The sequence below is a fragment of the Symphalangus syndactylus genome, chromosome 19, assembly GCF_028878055.3.
Source record: "Symphalangus syndactylus isolate Jambi chromosome 19, NHGRI_mSymSyn1-v2.1_pri, whole genome shotgun sequence".
In the NCBI taxonomy this organism is placed as follows: Eukaryota; Metazoa; Chordata; class Mammalia; order Primates; family Hylobatidae; genus Symphalangus; species Symphalangus syndactylus.
In genome coordinates this window covers 82,064,225-82,089,607 of record NC_072434.2, presented here as the reverse complement: position 1 = coordinate 82,089,607, position 25,383 = coordinate 82,064,225, and the positions used below count along the sequence as shown (strand labels likewise).

General features: G+C 37.3%; 1 protein-coding gene across 1 annotated transcript in view; it reads right to left on the bottom strand.

Moving 5' to 3' along the window:
- Window positions 1–25,383, bottom strand: part of RYR2 (ryanodine receptor 2) — a 784,036-nt gene that overhangs the window by 171,275 nt on the left and 587,378 nt on the right. The window contains exons 45-56 of the mRNA XM_055233438.2: window positions 23,509–23,644; window positions 22,801–22,987; window positions 20,967–21,072; window positions 18,430–18,550; window positions 12,925–13,094; window positions 11,297–11,517; window positions 9,891–9,981; window positions 7,277–7,417; window positions 5,704–5,867; window positions 3,675–3,753; window positions 1,626–1,715; window positions 745–882 (exon numbers count right to left, since the gene is read on the bottom strand). Coding sequence (XP_055089413.1) covers window positions 745–882; window positions 1,626–1,715; window positions 3,675–3,753; window positions 5,704–5,867; window positions 7,277–7,417; window positions 9,891–9,981; window positions 11,297–11,517; window positions 12,925–13,094; window positions 18,430–18,550; window positions 20,967–21,072; window positions 22,801–22,987; window positions 23,509–23,644 — 1,644 coding nt within the window. The remainder of the gene's footprint in view (window positions 1–744; window positions 883–1,625; window positions 1,716–3,674; window positions 3,754–5,703; window positions 5,868–7,276; window positions 7,418–9,890; window positions 9,982–11,296; window positions 11,518–12,924; window positions 13,095–18,429; window positions 18,551–20,966; window positions 21,073–22,800; window positions 22,988–23,508; window positions 23,645–25,383) is intronic.

Sequence of the window (25,383 nt, the reverse complement as noted above, 5' to 3'; positions counted from 1 at the left end):
TGCCTTCTAGATCTGGATCATGACTGTCTGAACACCCTACACTTTCCTAAGAATCAACCCTCAGATCCCACTGGAAATGAGAAGAAAGCTCTATAGACAAACTAGCTGTAGCAAATGAACATGACGTACTGTTTTCATTAGGAAAACTTCGGGACCTTACAACTGGTTACTTCTTCTTCTTCTTTTAAATTTTTTATTATACTTTAAGTTCTGGGGTACATGTGCAGAACGTGCAGGTTTGTTACATAGGTATACACGTGCCATAGTGGTTTGCTGCACCCATCCACCCGTCATCTATATTAGGTATTTCTCTTAATGCTGTCCCTCCCCTAGCCCCCACCCGCTGACAGGCTCCGGTGTGTGATGTTCCCCTCCCTCTGTCCATGTGTTCTCATTGTTCAACTTCCACTTATGAGTGAGAACATGCGGTGTTTGGTTTTCTGTTCTTGTGTTAGTTTGCTGAGAATGATGGTTTCCAGCCTCATCCATGTCCTACAACTGGTTACTTCTTCTGTACTAGCCAGGAAAAGGAAGGCTTGCGCATAAAGTCCAGTAACTTAATCATCATTTAACCTTCCTCGAAACTAAAAAATATATATACATATAGCTTTTTTCTCTCCCTTCTAAATTTTGTGACTCTTCAGAATTTTCACACTATTTTTTAGAAAAACCCCATAATTAAATTTAAAAAATTATTTAATCCATAACATAAACAGTTGATTCATCACCGTGATGACTTCTTACCTGGCTTGTCTGAGAAATACGACGAGTCCGGTTGTAAAGGGCCATGCTGTCTCCCTCCCGAGTTCTTTCAATTCTCCAGCCCCAAGCCAGCATAGTTTTTAAAGATTCTTTGATTGGCCAGCGATAAATTTCTTTTTCCTAGAGGAGAAAAAACAAAAAACAACAGATATATTATGAATGTAAATAAAAATGTTAAGTAACACTTTTCTCTAAAATAGACTGCCTTCACTTTTTAAAAATTTGATGAGCATAGCTTATTTAAAAATAAAAAAGGAAAGTAAAATTCTAAAAAGCAGAGTGTGAGCAGAGATCTAGTTTTACTAATGTTAGTAAGAGGGATCCTTGCTTTGTTCATTATATAGCACCAAGGTCAATTTCCTTTAGCAACCCAGTTCCTAGTACCTTACACAGAAACTAGAAAGGACAGACACAGAAAAAAGGGACAGCTTATGTAATATACATGTGACTCACAATGAAGTGAAATCCTTTTCATTTCATTTGTCAAAATACACATTTTTTTCCCAAAGAAGTAAAATATATGAAAATCTATACATAATAAGCACATTATTACTTTGTCATCACTCATCAAGAAACTCTTAAGCAAGATAAGAAGATTTTTAAAGTACTTAAAATATGGAAGAGGAATAAAAAGGAAAAGAAAAATGTTAAGGAGAGAAGAGAATAAACACAGAAAGGCTGACAGAAACTAAGAATGGAGAGGAAAAGACAAAATATAAGAAGGCTTTTTTTAGGACCTTTGGAAGAAAAAAATGCGAAATTTAAAATAAAGAAGACATTTTAATATAAAAAATATAACCAAAAAAACACATTTTCCAAAAGAATAAAAACTTTACAAACTAAAACAAACAAAAAATCCTCACCTTTTCAGACAATAGCTTATATGGCTTCATTAATGGCTGAACCTTAGAAGAGTCTGAATATATTTCTCCATAAATCCATCCATTTGCCAACTTAAAAAAAGGCAAACATTAAAAATTGTTTTACACGTATTAATTTTAGAGATTGTAGATATGCAGGTGTTTAAGTGCGTGTTTGATAAAATAAAGCTAAAATGAACTAAGGTAAGGGTTAAGATTGAAATTTTATCCAGCATAAGTCACTATAAAGATATTCATCCTAATCAATGCTATTTGCTTTTAAATTTCAGATTCAGGGAGTAAATGTGCAGTTTTGTTACATGGATATATTGCATGATGTATTTTCAGTAATCATCTGGAACAAGTCTTTTATCTAGAGATTAGAAGCACTTGATCTTCCTTAAACAGACCAAGGTCTTATAATTGTGCCGATAAGCATTCCCACAGGAGGAGGCTAGAGGGATGCATGGTCCCAAGGATGTTTATTCTGACCCATCTTGGGGCCCCACCTATGAAGTGTAAATACAAAACATGCATTTTAAATAGGAAAACTAGAGTATGCATCTCAGCGTCTTCTCTGAATAATGCCACCTGTTTTACCCATTCTTTCATCAAATTTTCTCTCAACACATTCATTCCATATTATTTTGCCCATCTGTACATATCACCATTTCCCTATATAATTTCGTGTCTGCCTACAGAATCTGAGTAATTAGACTGGAAAACCTTCCTGTAATATTCCTCTCCATCACCAACTCCACCCACTCAGTACTCAGCAGAGTTTTTATATAATGTAGATCCTTGCTGACTTACCTAGTAAATCAATTACTGAATGAAGAACCAGATACTTATCAAAACCAACAAAAAAGGGTTTCTTAGAGGGACTGAAAGACTAGCTGGCCAGGGCAGAGTTTGAAACTCAATATGACATCCCCAGCATGATGGTCTTCATTTGTTATGTAGCATACACATCCTCTGGAAGCAACCTTTGGTGTCTGATTTTCATTTCACCAAACCAATATCTAAGTATTTTAGTTCTTGAACTATCTCAACTCAACTCCTCTGATGAACCTACTTTAAACTCTGTCAAGTTTAGACTAAGCTCAACTTAAACGTGAACTGTAGGCATAAGATTTCCCTTAGAAAATCTCATCATATGTAGAAATTATCTCATAGATGCAGCTACTTTAGTTTTCTCATTTCTGTTGTTTTTCTTGAAAACACAGAAAAAAGTCACCTGGCTGATGTAATCTATTTTTAGTAAACTGCAGACCTAGTTGGTAGTAAGAAATACACCAGGAGAATAGAAAAGGTCAATAATTGTTAAATCCTGATTAAGAATTTTCAAGATTTTATCTCATATAGAACTACACATAACACCTGGCTAGGCATGGTGGCTCATGCCTGTAGTCTCAGCAGTTCGGGAGGCTGAGGCTGGCTGAACAACTGCTTGAGGCCAACAACAGTTGGAGACCAGCCTGGGAAACATAGGAAGATCTCATCTATATAAAAAAATATTAACAATTAGCCAGGTACGGTGGTGTGCACCTGTAGTCCCAACTACTCGGGCGGTTGAGGCAGGAGGATTGCTCGAGCCTGGTAGTTCCAAGCTGCAGTGAAGTATGATCACACCACTGCACTCCAGCCTGGGCAGCAGAGCAGAACTCAAAACATAAACCAAAAAACCTACATATAAAACCAAAGTTTCCTTAAAAGGTGAATTCTGAACCTGGAGTCATCATTTCCTCCTGAAGCTCTTGGTGATTGTTGCTTTTTACTCTGATAAACATTATATGTTATAAAAACTATATTTATAATTTAATGAGTAGATCTTTTGAAAGCTTAAAATAGTGCTTATTCATAAGTATATCATTATTTGTGTTAATGATAGAGCTAGCTAAATATTATATTATTATATAAGCTAATTGTAATTAAGTATTTTTTCCTAATTTAGATCAAGTTCTCATTTTAAAACAGAAAACTGTCATGGTCAGAAATATTTGAACAGTCATTAATAATGACTACTGAATTAGAATGTAATAGTCTTTTTACCTTGTCCATTGACCATTTGTCATGGGAGTGTTCTGCATATTTGTTAATGAAGTATTCCAACTTCTCAGGAATTGTAATACTATGAGAAAAGTAAAGAAAAAAGAGCTTGATTTTCACAGAATTTACAGGAAATCATATTAATAATTTACTCACAGATTATGAATGCTTATATCTCATTCAATTTTAACTGTTAAACACTACTTTTTTTTTAGAATTACATTTTTCTATTTTCAGAACAATATAAGAAAAGTTAAGCAGATAATGTTCTATCTGCTCATCTTATGTTGATTCATATTTTATGTGCTAACATAACAAATTACATATCGTAAAACTATAATAACAATTATTATTAAATATATAAATTGAAATAATTAAAATACATTCAAAGATGAGGACAATAGATTACACAAAAAAGAAAAAACAAGCACTAAATTTAGTAGTGATGTGTTAAAACTTTTAAACATACGTGGTCCACAAATAACATTGTAAATGTTACTGGTATTAACTATAGGGAAAATAATTAACTCCTGCTTTTTGATAATATTTAGTCTTGACTCCTTTTGTGTTTAAATGAATATTTAATTACTTGATGTTGAGGACATGCAAATGATGACCAAGTCTGATGATAAATCTAAGGGTCAAAAGGTATCTAGGAATGGAAAATTAAATATATACACATAATTCTATTCATTAATGAATAGATCTTATTACAGTATTAACTTTGATAATACAATTCTACATAAAATCTAGTATAAGATGGTTTGCTGTTGTTTTCCAGCAGTTAACAGTAATTGAACTATAAGACATACACATACTTAAGAAGCAATATATAAAAAATCGGAATCATCTAGAAATCATTGATACCGCCACGTAAACCTGTATCTGTTAAGAAGTCCCCAAAGGGGCAAGCCTAGGTAAATTAATATCCATGCCCACACTTATTAATTAATTGGATTTAATGAACCAACACCAAAACCATGACATTGTTCTGATATTTAAAAATCTCAGATTAGATCATACGTTAGCAAACCACAAACTTACCCATGTAGGAATGTGAACATGTGATATTTTGGTTTACTTACTTCGGAAGAGATACAAAAGATCAATCACATAAGCCAAATACTGGGGGCTGGGGGAAAGGGTCTTGTCTCACAGGACTGTCATCAAAGACCAAACATGCAAATTTAAGGCATTATCAAACTAATGGCATACCACTCAGGTTGAAATTCTGATCTGGTTATGGAAGCTAAATCAGCTGGGGGCCACTCAGAAGCCTCAAAGTTGAACTCCCAAGCAAATTCAGAAGCCATGGATAATAACTACCAAGTGTCTACCTTGCTAAAACTGATCTTGCTGAGTCACCATGGAATCAGTAAGATAATGTGGCATGAAGAGGCAGCTTTCCTTGCACATGGAGAACCATGGTCCTACTTAAAAACAGTAACAACAACAACAAAATGCTCAGACGTCGAACACCTGAAGTTCCCGGACATCCTATTTGTAGAACAATTCGAATTTTCCATAAAAACTCTCATTCGATATTCCCTTCCATCTCGTGCTGCGTTTTATCATGCTGAACATCAGCTGTTAACCCTGGGCCTTGCTGAGATGTGGTGACGGGTGAAGGGATTCCCTTGCTACTCACAGAAACAGCTTTGCAGTGCATGCTGGGAACATCCTAAGTAAAAGATGTTATATAGAGGTTGATTGTAGTTACTAATAAACATTTAGGGTAATACTTCAACTAAAAATATAACTGACATACTTTCTTAATTCTATTATAGATATTCCATATACAGAGTCTTGACTGTGTTAAGAGTATCCTAGAAGGTACATCTTATCTATTTCTGATATTAGTATAATCATTATTATTATTACTATCATTTTATAAATTAAGGGGACCCCTATTAAAAGGATACCAATTCAAAGGGGGCATGTATTAGAGAAAGTTCACTTTAGTACCTTATTCAATTTCAGACTTCACACATCATTTACAATAAAAATCTGCTGCAATAGAAAGAGTCCATACTTTGAGGTATCAACAGGTTGTGGGTTAAAGTTCCCTTCAGAATCCATTGATGACTGTTTTTCCATCATACTGACATAATTTGACTCCATGTAGTCTGGAGGCAAAGCTCCCGCAACTGCACTCAGGCAAGGCAGTGCCAGTTTGAAAAGTTCTTGTTCATATTTCTGGGAAAAATGGAAGAACAAAAAAAATTTACTATACGGCAAAAGTTGTTAGCATGATCATCAGGGCTGACAGAAGGTTGCAGAAGAAAATCTGAATTACCCTGGACTAACTGAACTCTCTGATAATTCTTTTCCTACGAAATGAAACACAGAGCCTAAAACCCCATCAAACAAAAAAGAAGCTGCAGCTGGATTTACTGCAGTTTCAGCTTAAGGAGAATAAAATCTTTGACTCTACAACACACTGGAAGTGAAGTAAACTTTAATATTGTCAATGTGTAAAATATCGTTAAGAGATAAACATAATTTCAGTCAATAGGGACTACATTCCTTATAGTTAGTTATAGATAATTCCTGTACATTATAATGACTACACATAAAAGAACATAAAGCACAACATTCTAGAGAGTGAGACATTTTAACTGATCCATGCTGCATTATAAAGGTTTGAAAAATAAAATTCTGAGCTGGAAAAGAAATTCTATAGAAAGTACGCATGATAAAAATTTATAGGAAGAGGTATTTATATATTAATGACAGTTAAATTTACATTTATAGATTTTCTGAAAAATAAAAATAGTAATTTAAATTCTTTCACTTTAAATGTTCAATGTCAAATAAATGTTGTAAATGATTCTAAAAAACACTTACACATTATTTTAAAAGGACTCAGTTTACCAAAGGAAATTCAGTAAGAAAAAGCATTAAAGTGTTGCTACCAAATGTAATTGCAGACAAATTTTCTTCTATTATGTAGCAAATTTGTGGTTATACTACTCCAATCATCTAATAATGTCAATCTGGGAATTGGAACTAATTTTCATTAATTTAAGCATGAACACACAAAACTTGTTGTTCTGCCTTTTCTCTAAGATCAACACCTGCCAGTCATCTGAAAACATACAAACTATTCATTACAAATTTTGCAACTATAAGGGAATGTCACATATGCAATGCAACATTGAGTGAAGGTACCTAAATCTCCATAGCAGCAAAGCTGGAGACTTCAGCAGGGCACTGGGATATTACAATTACATAAGATATCATGTTTTGTATTTTTATATTGGATATAATTTCTTTGGCCTTTATAAGATTGGAGATGGGACTAGGGAGAGTTTGAGTCCAAATGCACCAGAAACTTATCAACCTTGTGCATAATTTCCTGAACTGCTTAGCCATTTTACATTCAGAAACAGTGTTATGATCACAAGGAAAATGCTACCATGATGATTAAGTAAATATAAATTGCATTTTCAACATTTGTTATGAAGTTGAGAAAAGAGAAAAAATCCAGCCATATGTGTCTTGGTTAGCAAAGATAGTATTCAACTAGGAATACTATCTTACTAAGAATGTGTGGCTTTATACCATTTTATTGATACAAACAAACCCATAAAACATTAAATTACCTTTTGAGATAGGGCATCAAAAATGCCCCAGAACAACTTTCTTGATAAATGAAGTTCTTCTTCTGAGGCAGCACCAAAGTTTCCCCACCCTCCAGGCAGGCAGTAATATTTCCAGCATCTTTCATAATGATTTGTCAGCAGCTATGTGGGAAAACAATTATAAAAGCAATGAGCTATCAAAACCTTTTATATTTTTTTTTGTTCACTTCTTCTCATATCACACTCTAATGCTACATTATAAGGTCATCTGAACTGAAATTGCTCAGTCCCATATAAATTATCTTGGAGAATACTATCACCATGTATACTACATGTGATGGTTAATACCGAGGGTCAACTTGACTGGATTGAAGGATGCAAAGTATTGTTCCCGGGTGTGTCTGTGAGGGTGCTGCCAAAGGAGATTAACATTTGAGTCAGTGGACTGGGAGAGGCAGACCCACCCTCAATCTGGGTGGGCACCATCTAATCAGCTGCCAGCACGGCTAGGATAAAAGCAGGCAGAAGAACCTGACTTGCTGAATCTTCTGGTCTTTATCTTTCTCCCGTGCTGGGTGCTTCCTGCCCTTGAACATCAGACTCCAAGTTCTTCAGCTTTTAGACTCTTGCATTTACACTAGTGCTTTGCCAGGGGCTCCAGGGCTTTTGGCCACAGACTGGAGGCTGCACTGTTGGCTTCACTACTTTTGAGGTTTGGGACTCGAACTGGCTTCCTTGCCCCTCAGCTTGCAGACGGCCTATTGTGGGACTTCACCTGGTGATCGTGTGAGTCAATACTCCCTAATAAACTCCTTTTCATATATACATGTATCCTATTATCTCTGTCCCTCTAGAGAACCCCGGCTAATACACTATGTCTCTTTCAATTTTAACACTGATTGCAATATGAGGACCAAACGTCCAATTTTACAAATAACTATATCTTGAACAGGATTCTTTATGAGGTTGTTTGGATGTCTATGTATCCCTGAGTTCTACATTAATCATTTACTTATAATTTTATGAATTGTTATTAGTATCTTGGAATCCATGTGTAAAATGAAGGGACTGATGTCAGGATGACCCAGAAGCACAATAAAGGGCCTATACATCTGTGATTCTTTTTGCTCCCTCTCTGCCTCTCTATGGCTTGCTGCAAAACTTACTTCTCCAAGTAAAGTTCCAAAATTGCTCTACTCCGATCACTTCTTTGTCTACATTTCTTTGGTTGTTATGGATGCAATTTATTACTTTACTTATTGTCTACGTTGCTTCTTACATTTTCACCTATGCATATTGCTTGTTTATAACTAAACTGGAAGGCCAAGCACAAGCACAGAATCTTTCAATTATTTGGTAGTTATTTGGATAATTTATTCTTGATCTATATTTGTCAAATTAACAAAATGATCTTATGACTATACATATTTTGGCCCTTTCCTATATCTAAGGAAGAAAATAAATTGTAAGAATTACTGTTATTAAAGTGGGCTGCATGTCTTACTGTTAAAATATTACAACTCATTTACTTTCCCTTTCAGTTAAAAAAAAACGGACACATACACACATCCACACAATTTAGCAGTCACAAATGATGAAATACTGAGTTCTAATTTGCTTGGCTTAACACTGACGTATCTCTAATGTAAAAGAGTTTTATTGCATAAAGGTAATAGCATGAGACTGTATCTTTTTTCACGAATTTTTCAGCTCATTTGTATCAAAAACTTTTGCAAGACAAGGACTATTCAAGATGACAAAAAACATAAAAATAGAATTTTTAGCAAGGATATAATTTATTTTACCTAATTCATGAATGTATCTAGATTTATTAAACCAAAGTCAATTTTCATAGAGAAAGATTACTTTTGCTAAATATCCAGGATGCTTACTGTAACAGCTCCATATAGACTCTTTATATCTCATACTTCTTCAGCACTAGTACTGGGTAGCCACTGGGGAAAAAATAATGCTACTAGATGGCATTGCAGAGTGGTCAGCTATAAAAAAATCCATTACATTACTATATAACTTTGATGCAAACACTATATTCTATATCCTGAGTCTAGATGATGATATTAAAGGACACAAAAACATTCCCAACTCAGTAAGACAGAATGAGATTTGATCCTGAACAGAATAATAAAGTTAGAGAAAATATCAGTGATTTTTCTATACTGTGTGACAAACGATAATTGAATATACAGAGAGGTTATCTTTGAACCCTATGAAGTGACATTTGGAACCTGTCATGTGATTATTAACTTAGAAAATGTTGTATTTAAAGCCTGGTCTTTATCCCTCGAGGTTTCTAACAATATTTTAGGCCAGGCCTATTACCATGTTTTCCAACTTAAGAATATCTTGGCTTATCTTTTCCCTGTGGTCCTTTTTTTTCCATTGATTTCCATTTCCATTGTTTCCATGGAAATCAATGTTAAGATTTCTATAATCTTATAGAACTTGTTTATTTCAAGTTGATGTACACATTCCTATAACTTCTATGCCCATTTCAATAAATGGGAGAAATTTCCCAGCGTCAAGCATGATGTATCTAAGAAATGTATATGTTGTCATAGAAAATAAAGTCAGAGAAGCCAGTAATCAAATATCTACAAACATTTCGTATACTTACTTTAAGAGGCATCTTTGCATGTTCATTTAATAATGGAACATCAAATACTAATCTTCTGAGTAAGTGCTGCATCATAGAAGGTCTCAGTTGCCTGTTGGAACAAAGCTAACGTTCATAATGTCAAGAAATGTGTCTAAACTAAGTAGATCATTCATTAGAATAAATTATATAAGCCACGGACCTGAATCTATACCTCTCTCCAGATGGTATTCATTAGATGTTCTTTGTCCAAAGATTAGCCACTTAGTTACTTAATTTTATATAAGGTTACATTTCCCAACGTATCTCTATCCCCTAGATCGGAAGACCACCCTTTCTTTGCTACAGAAGATGTTTCTGCTCTCCTCCTTTCTTTCCTAACCACTCACAAATGCAGACCTCACTGTTTCCTAAGACTTTCCTCCATCAGTTTTAGTAAATGTCCCTTCCCTCATTCCAATGGATGGTAAGACGCAAAAAGAAGAGGGAATATTGGAACAGAAAGGAGGAAAAAAAGGCTGAGACAGCAAATTTGCTAGAGAAGGAAGGGAGAGAAAATGAATACACAGTGAACATCTACTGTGTCAGGCAACAGCAAGTGTTTTACCTCATGTAATACTTAGAAAATCTCTGTGAGATAGGCATTTTGGTTCAATTTTGCAGAATCTTAAATTAGGGAAGTTAAAGAATTACACTTCTGATTTTCCACTTCCCTCAATGCCATCTGGTTCTCAACCCAGACACTCCTCCATGGGTGAAAACTTGCCCTTCCCCCAGGGACTGCCAGGCTGCTGGCTGCACCTGCAAGAGTTCCTGAGCAGTTACAAAGGAGCCACGATCTTTCTAGGGGCTTGAGAAATTATCATTTCCACAGGCAAAACTTCATCGGGGGAGATACATTTCTGGTTTTCATCGTAAGACATTCTAGCACTTCTGCTTATAGGAAATGGTTTTCCAGGTTGGACGAAACATTCAGCCTTCATCGTTGCCACACATAAATATGGTTTAATATTACGCTCTTTCACATTTTATATTTAAGAAGTCCCTTTTTTCCTTTCTCTTCTAGAAGAGGAGTTAAATCATCAAACACAATCAAAAGGGGAGATCTATTCATCTCACCTAAAGTGGCCAAGGGCTCCCGACACAATTACTCCCCACTCCCAACATCCAGAATAGTATTCTGTAACTGGTCAAAAGCTATATCCAACAGCTGGATACCCTAGGGAGGCTTGGAGGAACACTCCGGAACTTGACTGGGAGCAAGGGCGATCGGAGAAGACTCATACCTCAGTATATGGGACTACCTAAAATGAATTAAATTTGTGGTATGGAAAATGTTTACAAAATTCTAAATAATTTGTCAAAGGCCACATTGTAAATTCTGTTTTTTAAAGAAGAAGCTGGAATAGAATTTGTTATCCACTCACCCACAAATAGAGAGTAAACAAACTTCTATGGAATCCCGCTGAGCTTTGGTAAGTGAACAGCCCTTAGAAAGTCTATACACAGTATGAAGTAATGAGTCAATGAGAGAAGCATGGTGCTCTGTGCCAGCAAAGAGAGGAGCACATCTTGTTAACAATGGCAAGACGGCTGTGCAGAGGTACCGATTGAGGGCCAAGGCCATGTCTGTAGCACTCAAAGCTGCCTGAAAAAGAATCAGAGAGTAGAAAGCCATTTGTGTTTGGCAGTAGATAACTTTCAAAGGGATTAACATGGGGACATACAATTTCACTATCCGGAAGATGATAGCACTATGACACATGGAAATGTATTCTTTAGTTATATCTTTAAATGTCGGGTTCAGATGATTTTTACCACTAAAAACAATCAACTATCGATTGTTCATAAATAGATAAAAATGAATGAAATGACATCTATCTCCTCAAAAAGCTTAACAAGTTCAGATTCTATCATTAAATATCAATGGTAGGATCAATGTAAGAAGACAGTAATATCACAGATGTATTTTCCTTTGCTAGGCAAAGAGAGGAGTTTATTCTCACAATAGATCTCATATGCGTAAATTCTTTCTGAATTCTCTTTATTATTCATATTTATTCTTCTCATGTCTATCAGCACCAATAATCAAAGGATAACTGTACGGGCGCCTGTAGTCCCAGCTACTCAGAGAGGCTGAGGCAGGAGAATGGTGTGAACCCGGGAGGCGGAGCTTGCAGTGAGCCGAGATTGCGCCACTGCACTCCAGCCTGGGTGACAAAGCGAGACTCCGTCTCAAAAAAAAAGGATAACTGTATTACTATGTTATCATCCATACTATTCAGGTCCAGAATTTCATGTGAATATACAAAACAAAGAAAAAAGAAATTTTCATTTCATTTTTGTGATTCTGCTCTCATATATTTCATGAAGGGGCTACTGTCAGCTCAAGTCCTGATGTGCTTTGAAATCAAAAAAGTACATTTAATTGATAAAATTAATGAGTACATGAAAGTAGGTATTAAATGTGTATAGTAGTATAACTACTACAATAACATTTAGGACTTCAGCTTATTCCACAGTGTTTCAAAGAAAAGAACATTTAAGCTGATAATGGCAGATTCTCCATGTGGGCCACCCAATATACAGAACAGACTTCAATCCACTTGTACCTTAACAAACAAAGATACCAAGATGATACTGACTCAACAATATCCATTACATCATCTTAATTCTTTAATTGCTTTTATTGAGAAGCATAATTGTTTAGGCCAATTTGGAGGTTGATACTGAACAGAGGTTAACAGGAGTCATGGTGACCTCCCAAATTAGAGTTATGTGAACCTCTTATTGAATCCCACAGCACCTTATCAGAATTCTTATCATATTCTTTTTGGTCAGTGGGAAGTTTCTTGAGGTTGTCAGTTTATTCAGTGAATTCCTTGACAACACAGCCTAGTTTATTTTCCGTTTACCCATGGCTTACCTGAAAATATAACAGGTACTCAATAAACATTCATTGTCAATAAATTAATGAATGGATATACATAAAAGAACATCATAAGGCACAGAGTGAAGAGTCAAGAGAGGAGGAAGTCCATCGCTCCAATCTCACCGTATCTAAAGAAGCAGCCGCCCGGAGATCTGGCAGAAAGCCAACCTCAAGAAGATGGAGGAGGAAGTCTTGAACTTCAATTCCATAGACCCTGTCAAGGAATAAAACCATGGCTGCCTTGTGATCTGGGCAAAACCCCGCAGACATGTCAGGTTCCACCACATTCCCATCTAAAAGAGAGAAGTGAATTTTGGTGTCAATGGCTGTCATATACAGGATAGATTACAAATGGCTGCTTTCTAGACTTCTTACATTTTAAATACAGTTTTCAATGAAATGGTTTTCTGTTCTTCAACTACCCTCAAGCTATTATGGGAGTTTGCTGAGGAAATAAGGCAGTGCAATGTAAAGCCAAGGTCATTTAAGTGTTATATAGGCATCCACTTGTTAAATGCATACCGGATACAAGACACGGCATTGTTAGATACTTAGGAGAAACAAACAGGCATCCAAAATCTACTTTCTAAAACTTCAAGTGAAATCCATGAAAAGTGAAAATGTGAAGTGGGGATTTTCACTCTTTTCTAAGAGAGCCTGTTTTAAACATGAATAAAGCTCATCTACTCTTATGTGATAATCTTGGTATATTTACATTTTCACGTCTTAGAACAATAACAAAATGATGAAATGACACTATAAAACCAGTATGGTTTTCATATGAAATATGTTTCATTAATCATAATAGCATTTAACACGCATTTAAGGGTCATATTGTTTTCTCTGTCAATACTCAAAGCTTTATGCCTATATAGATTAGTGAATTCTTTATAGTCACTCTGTAGGTTCCCTAATTGGGGACCACTGATATGAGAAATCATGGGATTATGTGCCAATTTCAAATACTAAGGAATTTATTTACTTCCTGTTTGACGATATGATAATTATGCCAAACTGTTGCTGATCACACACTGTACTCTTCTACAAATACTACCACAGAATTTTTCATATGGATACAACATCAAAGAAACAAGAACTCAGAGGAAGATGACACATGACCACAATCATCCTGAATAAACTGAATGAATAAAATGACAACTTTTCTGTTTCCACTTATAGTCAATGAACAAATTTTATATGTGAATCATGAAAATGAACAAATAATGTTCTAAAGAAAACTAGATGAAGGGATAATGCCTGGTAGTATTCATTCCTTGTAATTATAACAACACCTAATATAACTAATACATTCCTTTCCTTACATTATAAGAATAATAGTTCTGATGTGTTGTGCTGTTGTCAGGCACTGCACTAGGAACGTTACTGACAGGATCTTACACAATTCCCACAACCCAACTGTGAGGCTGCTATTATGACTCTCATTCAATGAATGATGAAAACTAGCCTTTAGAGAAGTAACTAGTCCAAGGTCATATACCTAGTAACTGACAGAGTTGTATTTAAACCAACTAAAACTGGATTTAAAATCCAGCCAAAGCTGACTTAACCTTAGTGTCAAATCAGTATATTATGATTTTCAATTAAAAATCTATATAAAATTCAATTTCAGTTCTCCTAAAAATCACATTAAAAAGGAATTTAAAGGTACAGTATTCTATTATCTTAAAGTGTAGCTGTGCCTAGGGAGAAAGGGAGCAACTCACCGATCCTGCTCTATATGCTTTGCTTTTCGAGCTCTTATCCAAGCAGACATTCTTTTTAATGAATGCTGCAAATGCATCGGCCTGTGGCTCAACACTCACAGATTGGCTCAAGTTGCTGTTTTATTTGCACCATCTCCTCAAACACACTGGAGACCATAGAGCGGCAGTGTCACCCCGCAGTGCCTGCTGTATACATCCACCCGCAATCACCAGCAGTGCCTGCTGTATTCATGCACCCACAATTACTGCCTCAGACAGGGCGGCCAAATCAGCCTGGGCCAAGAGCTGCAGGATTATGTGCTTGTTCCTCAAGTTTTCCGAACCCCTCCTTCTTTCATTGTTATTCTGAGGCATACTCTAGCTTGGAAATAAATATGATAAAATGTCTGAGGAAGACCTTAGCTAATACTGAGAAGAGAAAATATCATTCTTTAGAGACAAACTTCACATACTAAATATAGAATGTATAATAACCATTATTACTGCTACTTGGTGATGCTTATAGACCACTTGAGTTGTCATTGAAAAGGAGAAAGAAATATTGGTGGTTTAAGCTTTGCAGTGAATGCACAGCCACATAAAGTTAAATGCACAGCTATGGTGACATAAAAACCGACAGGTTTCTGTCTACATTCTCCACAAAAGGAAAGCAGTGAAAAAAAAAATTTTTTTTTGAGACAGAGTCTCGCTCTGCTGCCCAGGCTGGAGCGCAGTGGCATGACTGTGGCTCACTGCAACCTCCATCTCCCAGATTCAAGTGATTCTCCTGCCTCAGCCTCCCAAGTAGCTGGGACTACAGGCATGCACCACCATACCTGGCTGAAAAAAGCAGAGATTTGGCCGGGCACGGTGGCTCACGCCTGTAATCCCAGCACTTTGGGAGGCTGAGATGGGCAGATCACGAGGTCAGGAGATCGACACCATCCTGGCTAACACGGTGAAACCCCGTCTCTGCTAAAAACACAAAAAAATTAGCCGGGCGTAGTGGTGGGTGCCTGTAGTCCCAGCTACTCAGGAGGCTGAGGCAGGAGAATGGCGTGAACCCGGGAGGAGGAGCTTGCAGTGAGCCAAGACTGCACCACTGCACTCCAGCCTGGGCGACAGGGTGAGACGCCGTCTAAAAAAAAAAAAAAAAAGCAGAGATTTAACAATTATCAATGGATTGTGTTGTAAAAAGTTAACTTTCATTGTGACTGTGATACAAAATTCACGCACACACACACACACAAACCACTGTGACTCCCGATGTAGACAATATACTGCATATATTTGAAGAAAAATAACATATTAGAGCACAACTAACTACAAAAGGAAAGAAGGCAACTTAAAAACTCTTGAAGGCTGCTAAAGGCAGATGACTGGAGGAAATGAGGAGATACCTGGAAACTTTGGGGCCTATTCTGAAAAGGACCCCTGGGCTCTCTTACAATCCATGTTCTTGGTGCTTTGTTATTATGTTACTACAAAATTTAATGCTTCCCTATTTCCTAATCTGTATGTCACTGGTACTATTATTATCTTTGTCCTGATAATGTGTGTTTTGTGGCTCAAAATATAGAGTAAAGAAAAGATATTTTCCTTAAGCAAATGAAAATGAGTTAGAAGAGAGGTACAGAGACAGCAAATGAAGATGAGCTACAGATGCACAAGGAAAAGAAATTGTCTCAAGTGCGGAAGCCAAAGGTGGGGAAAATTTTTAATTTCTAGCTTTGCCTAAAGCTATAATGAGCGTTCAATTATTATGGTAGTTTTGTCACCTTGTAGATTTGGGTTTGTAAGGTTAGCATACACGAGACTTTACTTTCTCATAATCATGACTGGCAAACAGGATGAGCTACCTTCAGGTATATGGTGACTTCTTTCATTCTAGACTTGAGCTATTGTAGCCTGCCTTCTCCCGGGGCATAATTAATGAAAGAAAAGGAATATATATGGCATGTACTTCCTACCTAATTACGTTTTTTGTTTGTTTGTTTGGGACAGAGTTTCGCTCTTTCGCCCAGGCTGGAATCAAGTGGTGCGATCTCAGCTCACTGCAACCTCCCCACCGCCCCGGGTTCAAGTGATTCTCCTGCCTCAGCCTCCTGAGTAGCTGGGATTACAAGTTCCCACCACCATGCCTGGTTAACTTTTGTATTTTTAGTAGAGATGGGGTTTCGCCATATCGTCCAGGCTGGTCTTGAACTCCTGACCTCAAGTGATCCACCTGCCTTGGCCTCCCAAAGTGCTAGGATTACAGGCATGAGCCAATATGCCCGGCCCCTAATTATGTTTTGTTCTACAATTAGAAGTCTTTCATGTAAATGATTTATGTATAAATATCCAATAAAGTATTGAAAACTGAAAAAAACCTTACATTTGATAAAGTAAAAACAAAGTATAATTTCGGATTGAACACTTATTTTAGTTGTCTTCAAAAATTTCTTCAATCTTTTTTTTTTTTTTTTTTTTTTTTTGAGACAGAGTCTCGCTCTGTCGCCCAGGCTGGAGTGCAGTGGCGCGATCTCGGCTCACTGCAAGCTCCGCCTCCCGGGTTCACGCCATTCTCCTGCCTCAGCCTCTCCGAGTAGCTGGGACTACAGGCGCCCGCCACCACGCCCAGCTAATTTTTTTGTATTTTTAGTAGAGACGGGGTTTCACCGTGGTCTCGATCTCCTGACCTCGTGATCCACCCGCCTCGGCCTCCCAAAGTGCTGGGATTACAAGCGTGAGCCACTGCGCCTGGCCAATTTCTTTAATCTTTAAAACACATTTTCTCCTTACTCATGAAAAGAACACTTCTTTTTGGCTAGGAGCAGTGGCTCACGCCTATAATCCCAGCGCTTTGGGAGGCCGAGGCAGGCGGATTACGAGGTCAGGAGATCGAGACCAACCTGGCTAACATGGTGAAACCCTGTTTCTACTAAAAATACAAAAAATTAGCCCAGCGTGGTGACACATGCCTGTAGTCCCTGCTACTTGGGAGGCTGAGGCAGGAGGATTGCTTGAACCTGGGAGGCGGAGATTGCAGTGAGCCAAGATCGCGCCACTGCACTCCAGCCTGGGCGATGGGGTGAGACTCCGTCTCAAAAAAAAAAAAAAACAACAACAAAAAAACAAGACTCTCTTTAACAGGGGATTTTAAAATCTCTAAGTCAAAAGCTATCATCAGTGCTTTTAATAGAAAAGCATTACAAGAAAGTGACAATGAAAACCATCAAAATGCATGAACTAAGGAACTGAGGTCAAGAAAGACAGAAGAGCATGCGACCAATGACACAAGGCAGCACATAAGACAATGGAGGGTGGCAGTGCATGTTTCTGCTTCTCTGGAAGCTGTCTGAAATGTCATATAAAAGAAAATTAAAATCTCAAAGCAAACACAGCTTTAAAAACAATGAACTTTAAAAACAATGGAAAAAAGGCTGGACGCGGTGGCTCACACCTGTAATCCCAGCACTATGGGAGGCTGAGGCAGGCGGATCACGAGGTCAGGAGATCGAGACCATCCTGGCTAACACCAGGATGATACCCCGTCTCTACTTAAAATACAAAAAAAAATTAGCCAGGCGTGGTGATGGGCGTCTGTAGTCCCAGCTACTTGGAAGGCTGAGGCAGGAGAATTGCTTGAACCCAGGAGGCGGAGCTTGCAGTGAGCCAAGATCGCGCCACTGCACTCCAGCCTGGGCTACAGAGCAAGACTCCATCTCAAAAAAAAAAAAAAAAAAAAAAAAAAAAAAAAAAAAAAAAAAAGGAAAAAAATTATAAAATATATACCTTACAGCTTTTTTAAAAAACAAATTTAAGTAGTATACACATAATTTAGGAAGTGGAGAGGTTGGGATGTTGAATACAGAAAACATTCTTTAGAACATGATGTCATCCAACATCCTACAGAATTAGGACACATTGAAGTTGGCCTTACCTTTGGCTATTGTTGGCATCTGAAAAGCGATGCTGATAACGCCCACCAAATCTCCCAGGGGAATTAGGGATCTCAAAATGGACCTAATTCTGATGGCTTCTCCCTTCCCAGCATGAATCAACTATACAAGGGGAAAAAAAAAGCATTAGAACAACTTTGTGACATCAATGTTACAATTCTGTCTAGGAAATCTGAAGTATTGGAATCCAAGTCCAAAATAATTTTCTGATCAGTATACACATAAAGTTATGCCTCTCTCAGAAATAGTTTTCTGGCTTACCTGCGAATATTTACTTGCTCACACAGTTTTCAGTGATTTCAGCACACACCAAGTTATTTATACTATGGTCTAGGTCAGTTGGTTCATCCATTAGAATAATAGTTTTTATCCTTTTAGGGACTGTTAAGATATATTGAGAATCTGGCGTGTTTATGAAAGTTTACTTTCCAAAATTACATGTAAATACCTATCAATAATACGAGCAATAATACAGAGAAAATTATCATTAGATTCCAAACATCTACTAATATTTATGACCAAATTAGCTTCTTTCTTGCTTTGTGCTAAGAAATGAATTGCATACCCATCTGTCTTCGACCCTGATTTCTCCCAAGGCTGGATTTATAATGTGGAGGACATGACGAACACAAATCCTAACAGTTCTTTTAGACTGACATGAAGTACCCAGGATGACTGTGGGTGAAAATACAGTCAAGAATCTGAGCAAGTCTTTAGGACAGACTAGGCTTGTAGAGCCGGGATGGGCATCTGTTTACCTCATTACAGGGTGTGAAACTCAAGCACAGTTTCTGGCACACAGGAGGCCTCAAAGAATAGTTGCGAAGAGGCATAAATTTCAGAAATGCCAAGGTTGGGCCCTTATTACTTCACTTAGTTTTCCCCCATTAATATAATAGAATGAAAACTTCTATTTATTAGTATACTTTCTCTTTGTTTCACTGATTTTTTTTCTGAGATGGGAAAAAGAACAAATATTGTGAGCAAGTATTTTTGCTGTTGTTGTCAGTAATCACCTCCAGCATAGAAATTTTTAATAGTCTCTGTTTCCATTTACTAAGATGAAAAAATCTTACTAGCAGCAAAGTTTTAAGTTTTTATAAAAATCAGACTCCAGTTTTCTAACATTCTAACATTTCTCTATCCTGTGATTCCTCTCTGTTCACAACAAAAGAGTACATCAAGGAAGTTTTACCCTCTGGGTATGAAAAACCTAAACCACACAAAAAACCCAACCAAAACCAAAAGAAATATAGATAATAAGAGTAGAGAGAAAGGTACTTTGTAAGAAAGCCCTGGCTTCATGCTCATCCCACTTTAGAAATATACTTACAGTTCTTAACTACCCCAGCACCAATCAATGTGTTTCAAACTCTCAGACTCTGGGTTTGTTTCCCATTAAAAGATCTGGAAATGAATGTTTTGGGCCCTGGGCCAGGATTTTTTTTTTAATGAATATAATAGAATAACACAGAATCAACTACAATAAAATAAAGAACAAAATATCAGAATGTATTACAGAGTAAAAGTATTATTCCATGAAACTTTAATTTCATTTGGGTCAAAAAGTTTCAGAAAACACTAATCTAGGCTGGGTACGCTGGCTCACGCCTGTAAGCCCAGCACTTTGGGAGGCCGAGGCGGTTGGATCACTTGAGGTTAGGAGTTCCAGGCCAGCCTGGCCAAGATGGCAAAACCCCATCTCTGCTAAAAATACAAAAATTAGTCAGGCGTGGTGGCATGTGCCTGTAGTCCCAGCTACTCAGGAGGCTGAGACAGGAGAATCGCTTGAACCTGGGAGACAGAGATTGCAGTGAGCTGAGATCATGCCACTGCACTCCAGCATGGGAGACAGAGCAAGACCTTGTCTCAATTAAAAAAAAAAAGAGAGAGAGAAAAGAAAGAAAAGAAAGAAAGAAAGACAGAGAAAGAGAGAAAGAGAAAGAAAGAGAAAGAAAGAAAGAAAAAGAAAGAGAAAGAAAGAAAGAAAGAGAAAGAAAGAAAGAAAGAAAGAAAGAAAGAAAGAAAGAAAGAAAGAAAGAAAGAAAGAGACAGACACTAATTTATATGGTCTAAATAGCTCTTAATATCCACCCCCCTACACCTTCCCCCTCACTTTCCCCTAAAACGATGGCAAACACATAGAGCTAAATACACAAAAGAAAATGACTTTTGGTAGGAGCAGTTGTTTTCTGCATGCACTATAACAGAAGAGGAAATTGAGTAGAGAAAATATATTCTTTTCTTCTTAAAATGTGGGAGGCTGTATGAGTTTCAGAGATATATGAGTAACTTAAGCACTCTATTAATGACTTGCACTGAAATCCCATTACTAATTTTTACAACCAACGAGACATTTCCAACTAAACAAACACTTGTTCAGCAATTAGACTGCAGCTATTATTTTTAATGGAGCATGAAGATTATTGGTTTTGGATGCTGTTATGCTCTTTGCCAGCTATAGATGTCTTAACACAGAGAAATCAGGATTGCTGCTCCTGAACTCCCAGGAACTCACATGCATCTCAGGAGCACAGCGTCCCAAGAGGTCAATCAAAGCTGCATAGAAGGTCATGATCGCGTTCCCCATGTGGATAGTGTCATCTTCCTCCTCCTCTGTATCACTTTCATGAATGTTTCAAAAGAAAGAGAAAGCAAATGGGATAACTGACATTTCATGTTTATTACATATCTCTCTGAGGAAAGGGACTACTACGTAACACATTATTCTTCTGATATGTTTCATATATGCTATAAATGTAGAACTTGACGTTTTTAAGGGAGAATAACAACTGGTTAAAGATCAGACTTGAGATTCTAACACCAAGAACACATCTGTGGAAATTTTAATATTAAGATTCCTTTGAAGGGAAAAGGAGGAATTGATCATTCGATGGCTTCTTTTCCTTTCTAGTGGTAGTGAATGTATTAACAAAGAAAATAACTGATCGAAGGACGTGTGAACTTAGACTATTTCTATAAGTGGCACACGTGTAGAGAAAGGGTGACAAAGATGTCATATAAGGTCACATGTAAGGCATCCAGTACAGTGCTTGCCCAGAGCGAGTACTTTAGAAATGTTATTGCACTTGCTCACCTACCTCTGTACCAACAACTCAAAACTCCTGCAACCCCTGCCAAAGATTCCAACATATCTCAACATATGTCCCTCCCCATCTCTGCAGGGAAAATATAATTACATGTTCTCTTGCTAATGACAGCCAAATCTGGTGGCCCTAGAGGCTCACATCCTCCCTCCTTGGTAACTCAGCAGACAGCTGTCTCCACTGAACACAGCAGTCTTCAGAGTGACAGTGAGGCCTTGAATGACAACCTCATTCCTGGGCATGCAAGGCTGTCCATGAGGCCCTCAGGTGTACCCTTGCTAGTGTGGTCCTGGGCCAGAGATCTCTGGATACATTTTCTACTACTGAGAGAACCTAAGAGCTCCCTGGTTCCTTCATGGGAAACTGATAAGCATGTAGCATGGTGTGTGTGTGTGTGTGTGTGTGTGTGTGTGTGTGTGTGTGTGTGTGTGTGGTGGGGAGTGCTCATTCTTGCTCTAGCAGTGCTCCCAGTCTGCAAATCTGGCTATGGTGTACATGGAACATCTATGCCCAGTTTATATGTAAAAGACAAAGGGTTTGCAGGATTGCGTGCCCTCTGCCTCTTTTTTTGTTTAGAAATGTGCCTCAATAAAGCCCTATGTTACATCTTTACCAGAGGCACCAGCAGTGTGGATGCATGACCCCCGCTGGAGGACATTCACCTACACAGATAAGCATCACACCTGGATTTACTTATGTTGATTACTGGACTCTAGTATTAACAATGTATACCTACAGATAAATATAAGATAGTGACTGCTTCTCGTGTCTCCTATACCTCAACCAAGCATCACACTCCTCAGAATGAAACCTTCTCTAGGTTTTACCACCATACCAGTTTAGTCAAGTCCCCCTTTCATTTGCGAAAGGTCTCTTTCTAATCATAAAATCTCATTCGAACTACCTTCCCACTAAACCCCAGTCCAACCCCAAAGGTTCACCTCGTATCATTTAGAACAACCCACCTTGCCCTAGCTCCCCTAGGAAAATTCATAAGATGCATCTTCTACAACCTAAATTTCCCTCTGCTAAATCTACACCATCTTCTTCAGTTCTCTTTGTTCATCCGACCTATTCCAGCACCAAATTCCATTCATTCTTCCAAATCTAAGACATTATATTTTCAAAGGGAGAAATCTTCTGTACCACAAGTTATATTACAATTCATAGGATGCAGAATGTATTCTGTAACATTTCACATCAAGTAGTATGGATCACTCGTGAGAGTGTGCATATTAGACCTACAGTGTTTTAGTGGATCCGCTATTTGGTGAGGGACCATCTCGGGACGGATCCTCGGCGATTTTGATGGCTTCTTCCATTGCTGCAAGAAGCCCATTCCCACCTTCTCCTCTCAAAGCGGGACCAAAACACTCAGGCCTCCGAATGAGCAATCTCACCACGACATTTGCATTTTCCTCCACACTCTCCCCTAAAGTAGAACGGGGAAGATAAGTACACATATATGATTATATGGAAGTTCTGAACAAATAAATGTTATACTAATCATTTCCTATGTATAAGAATAACTAAAACCCAAAAATATACTAATAAAGCCAAAACGTAACCAAAATTACTAGCTTTAGGTACACGAGACACAGTAAATTTCTTTTCTGGCATTAAAAATTTTCAGAGTAAAGCATTATGGAGGCATAAACTATTGATTCTCACTAACTTGTTATTCTTATAGAATGATGTCATAATCTAAACTATTATAATTCAAAATAAAAAATTTATGAGAACTTAGAGGCCTAGAAATTTTAATTTAAATAAGGAAAAGTATACAAACAAATATTGTATTATAAGTGGTTACTGTGAAAAAAACCCTATCGATTATAAAATATGCGATTTCTTTACTAATACTTCTTTCATGAAAGTGCTGAGATGAATCCTTATTATATCTCCATGCAGTTCTAATAATAACTCAAAAGACCTCAAGAAATCAAGTCCTACCATTACAGAAGACAGCAAATCTGAGAAAGTCAAGATATCTCTCTCCTTCAACTGGGTTCCACCCAATGTCTGGATAGCCCTTAGACACCAGCATCTGGCAACTTTGCAGTCCACAACCAGCCAAATAACGAACTACCTGCAAACAACATGATTAACAAAGAGTTATCCCTTGGATGAAAAGTCATTGGATACAATAAATGACATCCTCAAAGGATGCTTTTAAACAAATGCATTTTTGCAAGTTCTTTTTGCTCTCATGATAATCTAGTTGAACTCCCTTTAGTAAAACCTTAGACTTTAGAAATATTTAAATATCACCATAAAGTGGTGTCATAATAAAAATATTTATGATCCTACTATAAGCTTTTTTTTTTCTTTTTTTAAGCTCTCTCTAAGCAGACATTCTTTTTAATGAATGCCACAGATACATCTGCCCGGGGCTCAGGACTCACGGACTGGAACCAGTTGCTGTTTTATTTGCACCATCTCCTTAAACACATTGGAGACAATAAAGCAGCAGCCTCACCCCACGGTGCCTTCTGTTTTCATCTACCCACAATTACCCGCAGTGCCTGCTGTATGCATCCACACGCAATTACCCGCAGGGTCTGCTGTATAAATCCACCCGCAATTACCCTCAGTGCCTGCTGTATAAATCCACCCGTAATTCCTTGTCAGACAGGGCAACCAAGTCTGTCTGGGTGGGCCAAGAGCTGCAGGATTATGTGGAAAACTATGAAAGAAGAATGTTTCTGAATTTAATAGCATTTAATTTGAGACCCTTATCTATCAAAGTCATAAATTGCAAAGATGTCTAATGACCTCTGGTGCAATGTAAAAACTGAATCCACCCAAGATATTAAAAGATCTATTTGAGATGCAAAGATATTTTAAAGAGAAATTGTTTCCAAAATAATATATCAACTTAATGGGGAAGCAGGTGTGAGAAAATACATAAAGAGAGAAAAACCTAAGATCACAGTCAAACATCCTTGGTTCAAATCAGATGCGCAGCATTTACCAAACACCTTATTTTGAGCAGTTACTTTTACTTTTTTAGCCAAGGTTTCAGTGTTCAGGAAATTTTTGATAAGAAGACCCACTTTTCAGTATTGATGAAATTAGCACGTAAAATATTTTTGCCTGGCCTTTCCTCTTAAAATATTTTTGTTTTATATGAATGTTAGTCCTCTACAATATTTCATAAGAAATTCAATTTTAAATGAAATCCTTAGAAAAGTCATTATCAATGGAAGTAAGACTGTCAGAGGAGCAACTTATCAAGCAAACTGAGTTATATCTGGCTCAAGTTAAATCAGTTTCAAAAATAAGTAATATAGCTAAAAATGTTTTATATCAGCTATAGTGAAGCAAGAGAACCAATGTACAATAAAATCATCTATCTGAAGTATAAATTCAATGAGCTTTGAGAGAGGTAGACATCTGTGAAAACATCATAATCAAGATGCAGAACATCGCCGTCACTCCTCCGAGCTCCCTGGGCCCTTTGCAGTCCCTTTCTCCCCACACACCTAGTCCCAGACAATCGGTTTTCTCTGACTACAATTTAGCTTGCATTTTCTAGAACACCTGTACACGTAACCATGCAGCATGTATCTTTCTGTGCCTGGCTTCTTTATGATTTTGGGATTCATTCACATTGTAGTGTATGTCAGTAATTCGTTCTTTTTTATTGTGGGATGACATTTTGCCGTATATGGGTATATCACAGTGTTATTTATCAACTAATACATTGAAGATCAGTATTCAAGTTGTTTGCACTTTTTGGCTCTGATGAATAAAACTGTTAGAAACATTCATGCCCAAGTCTTTGTGTGGACATATATTTTCCTTTCTACTGGGTAAATTTTTAGC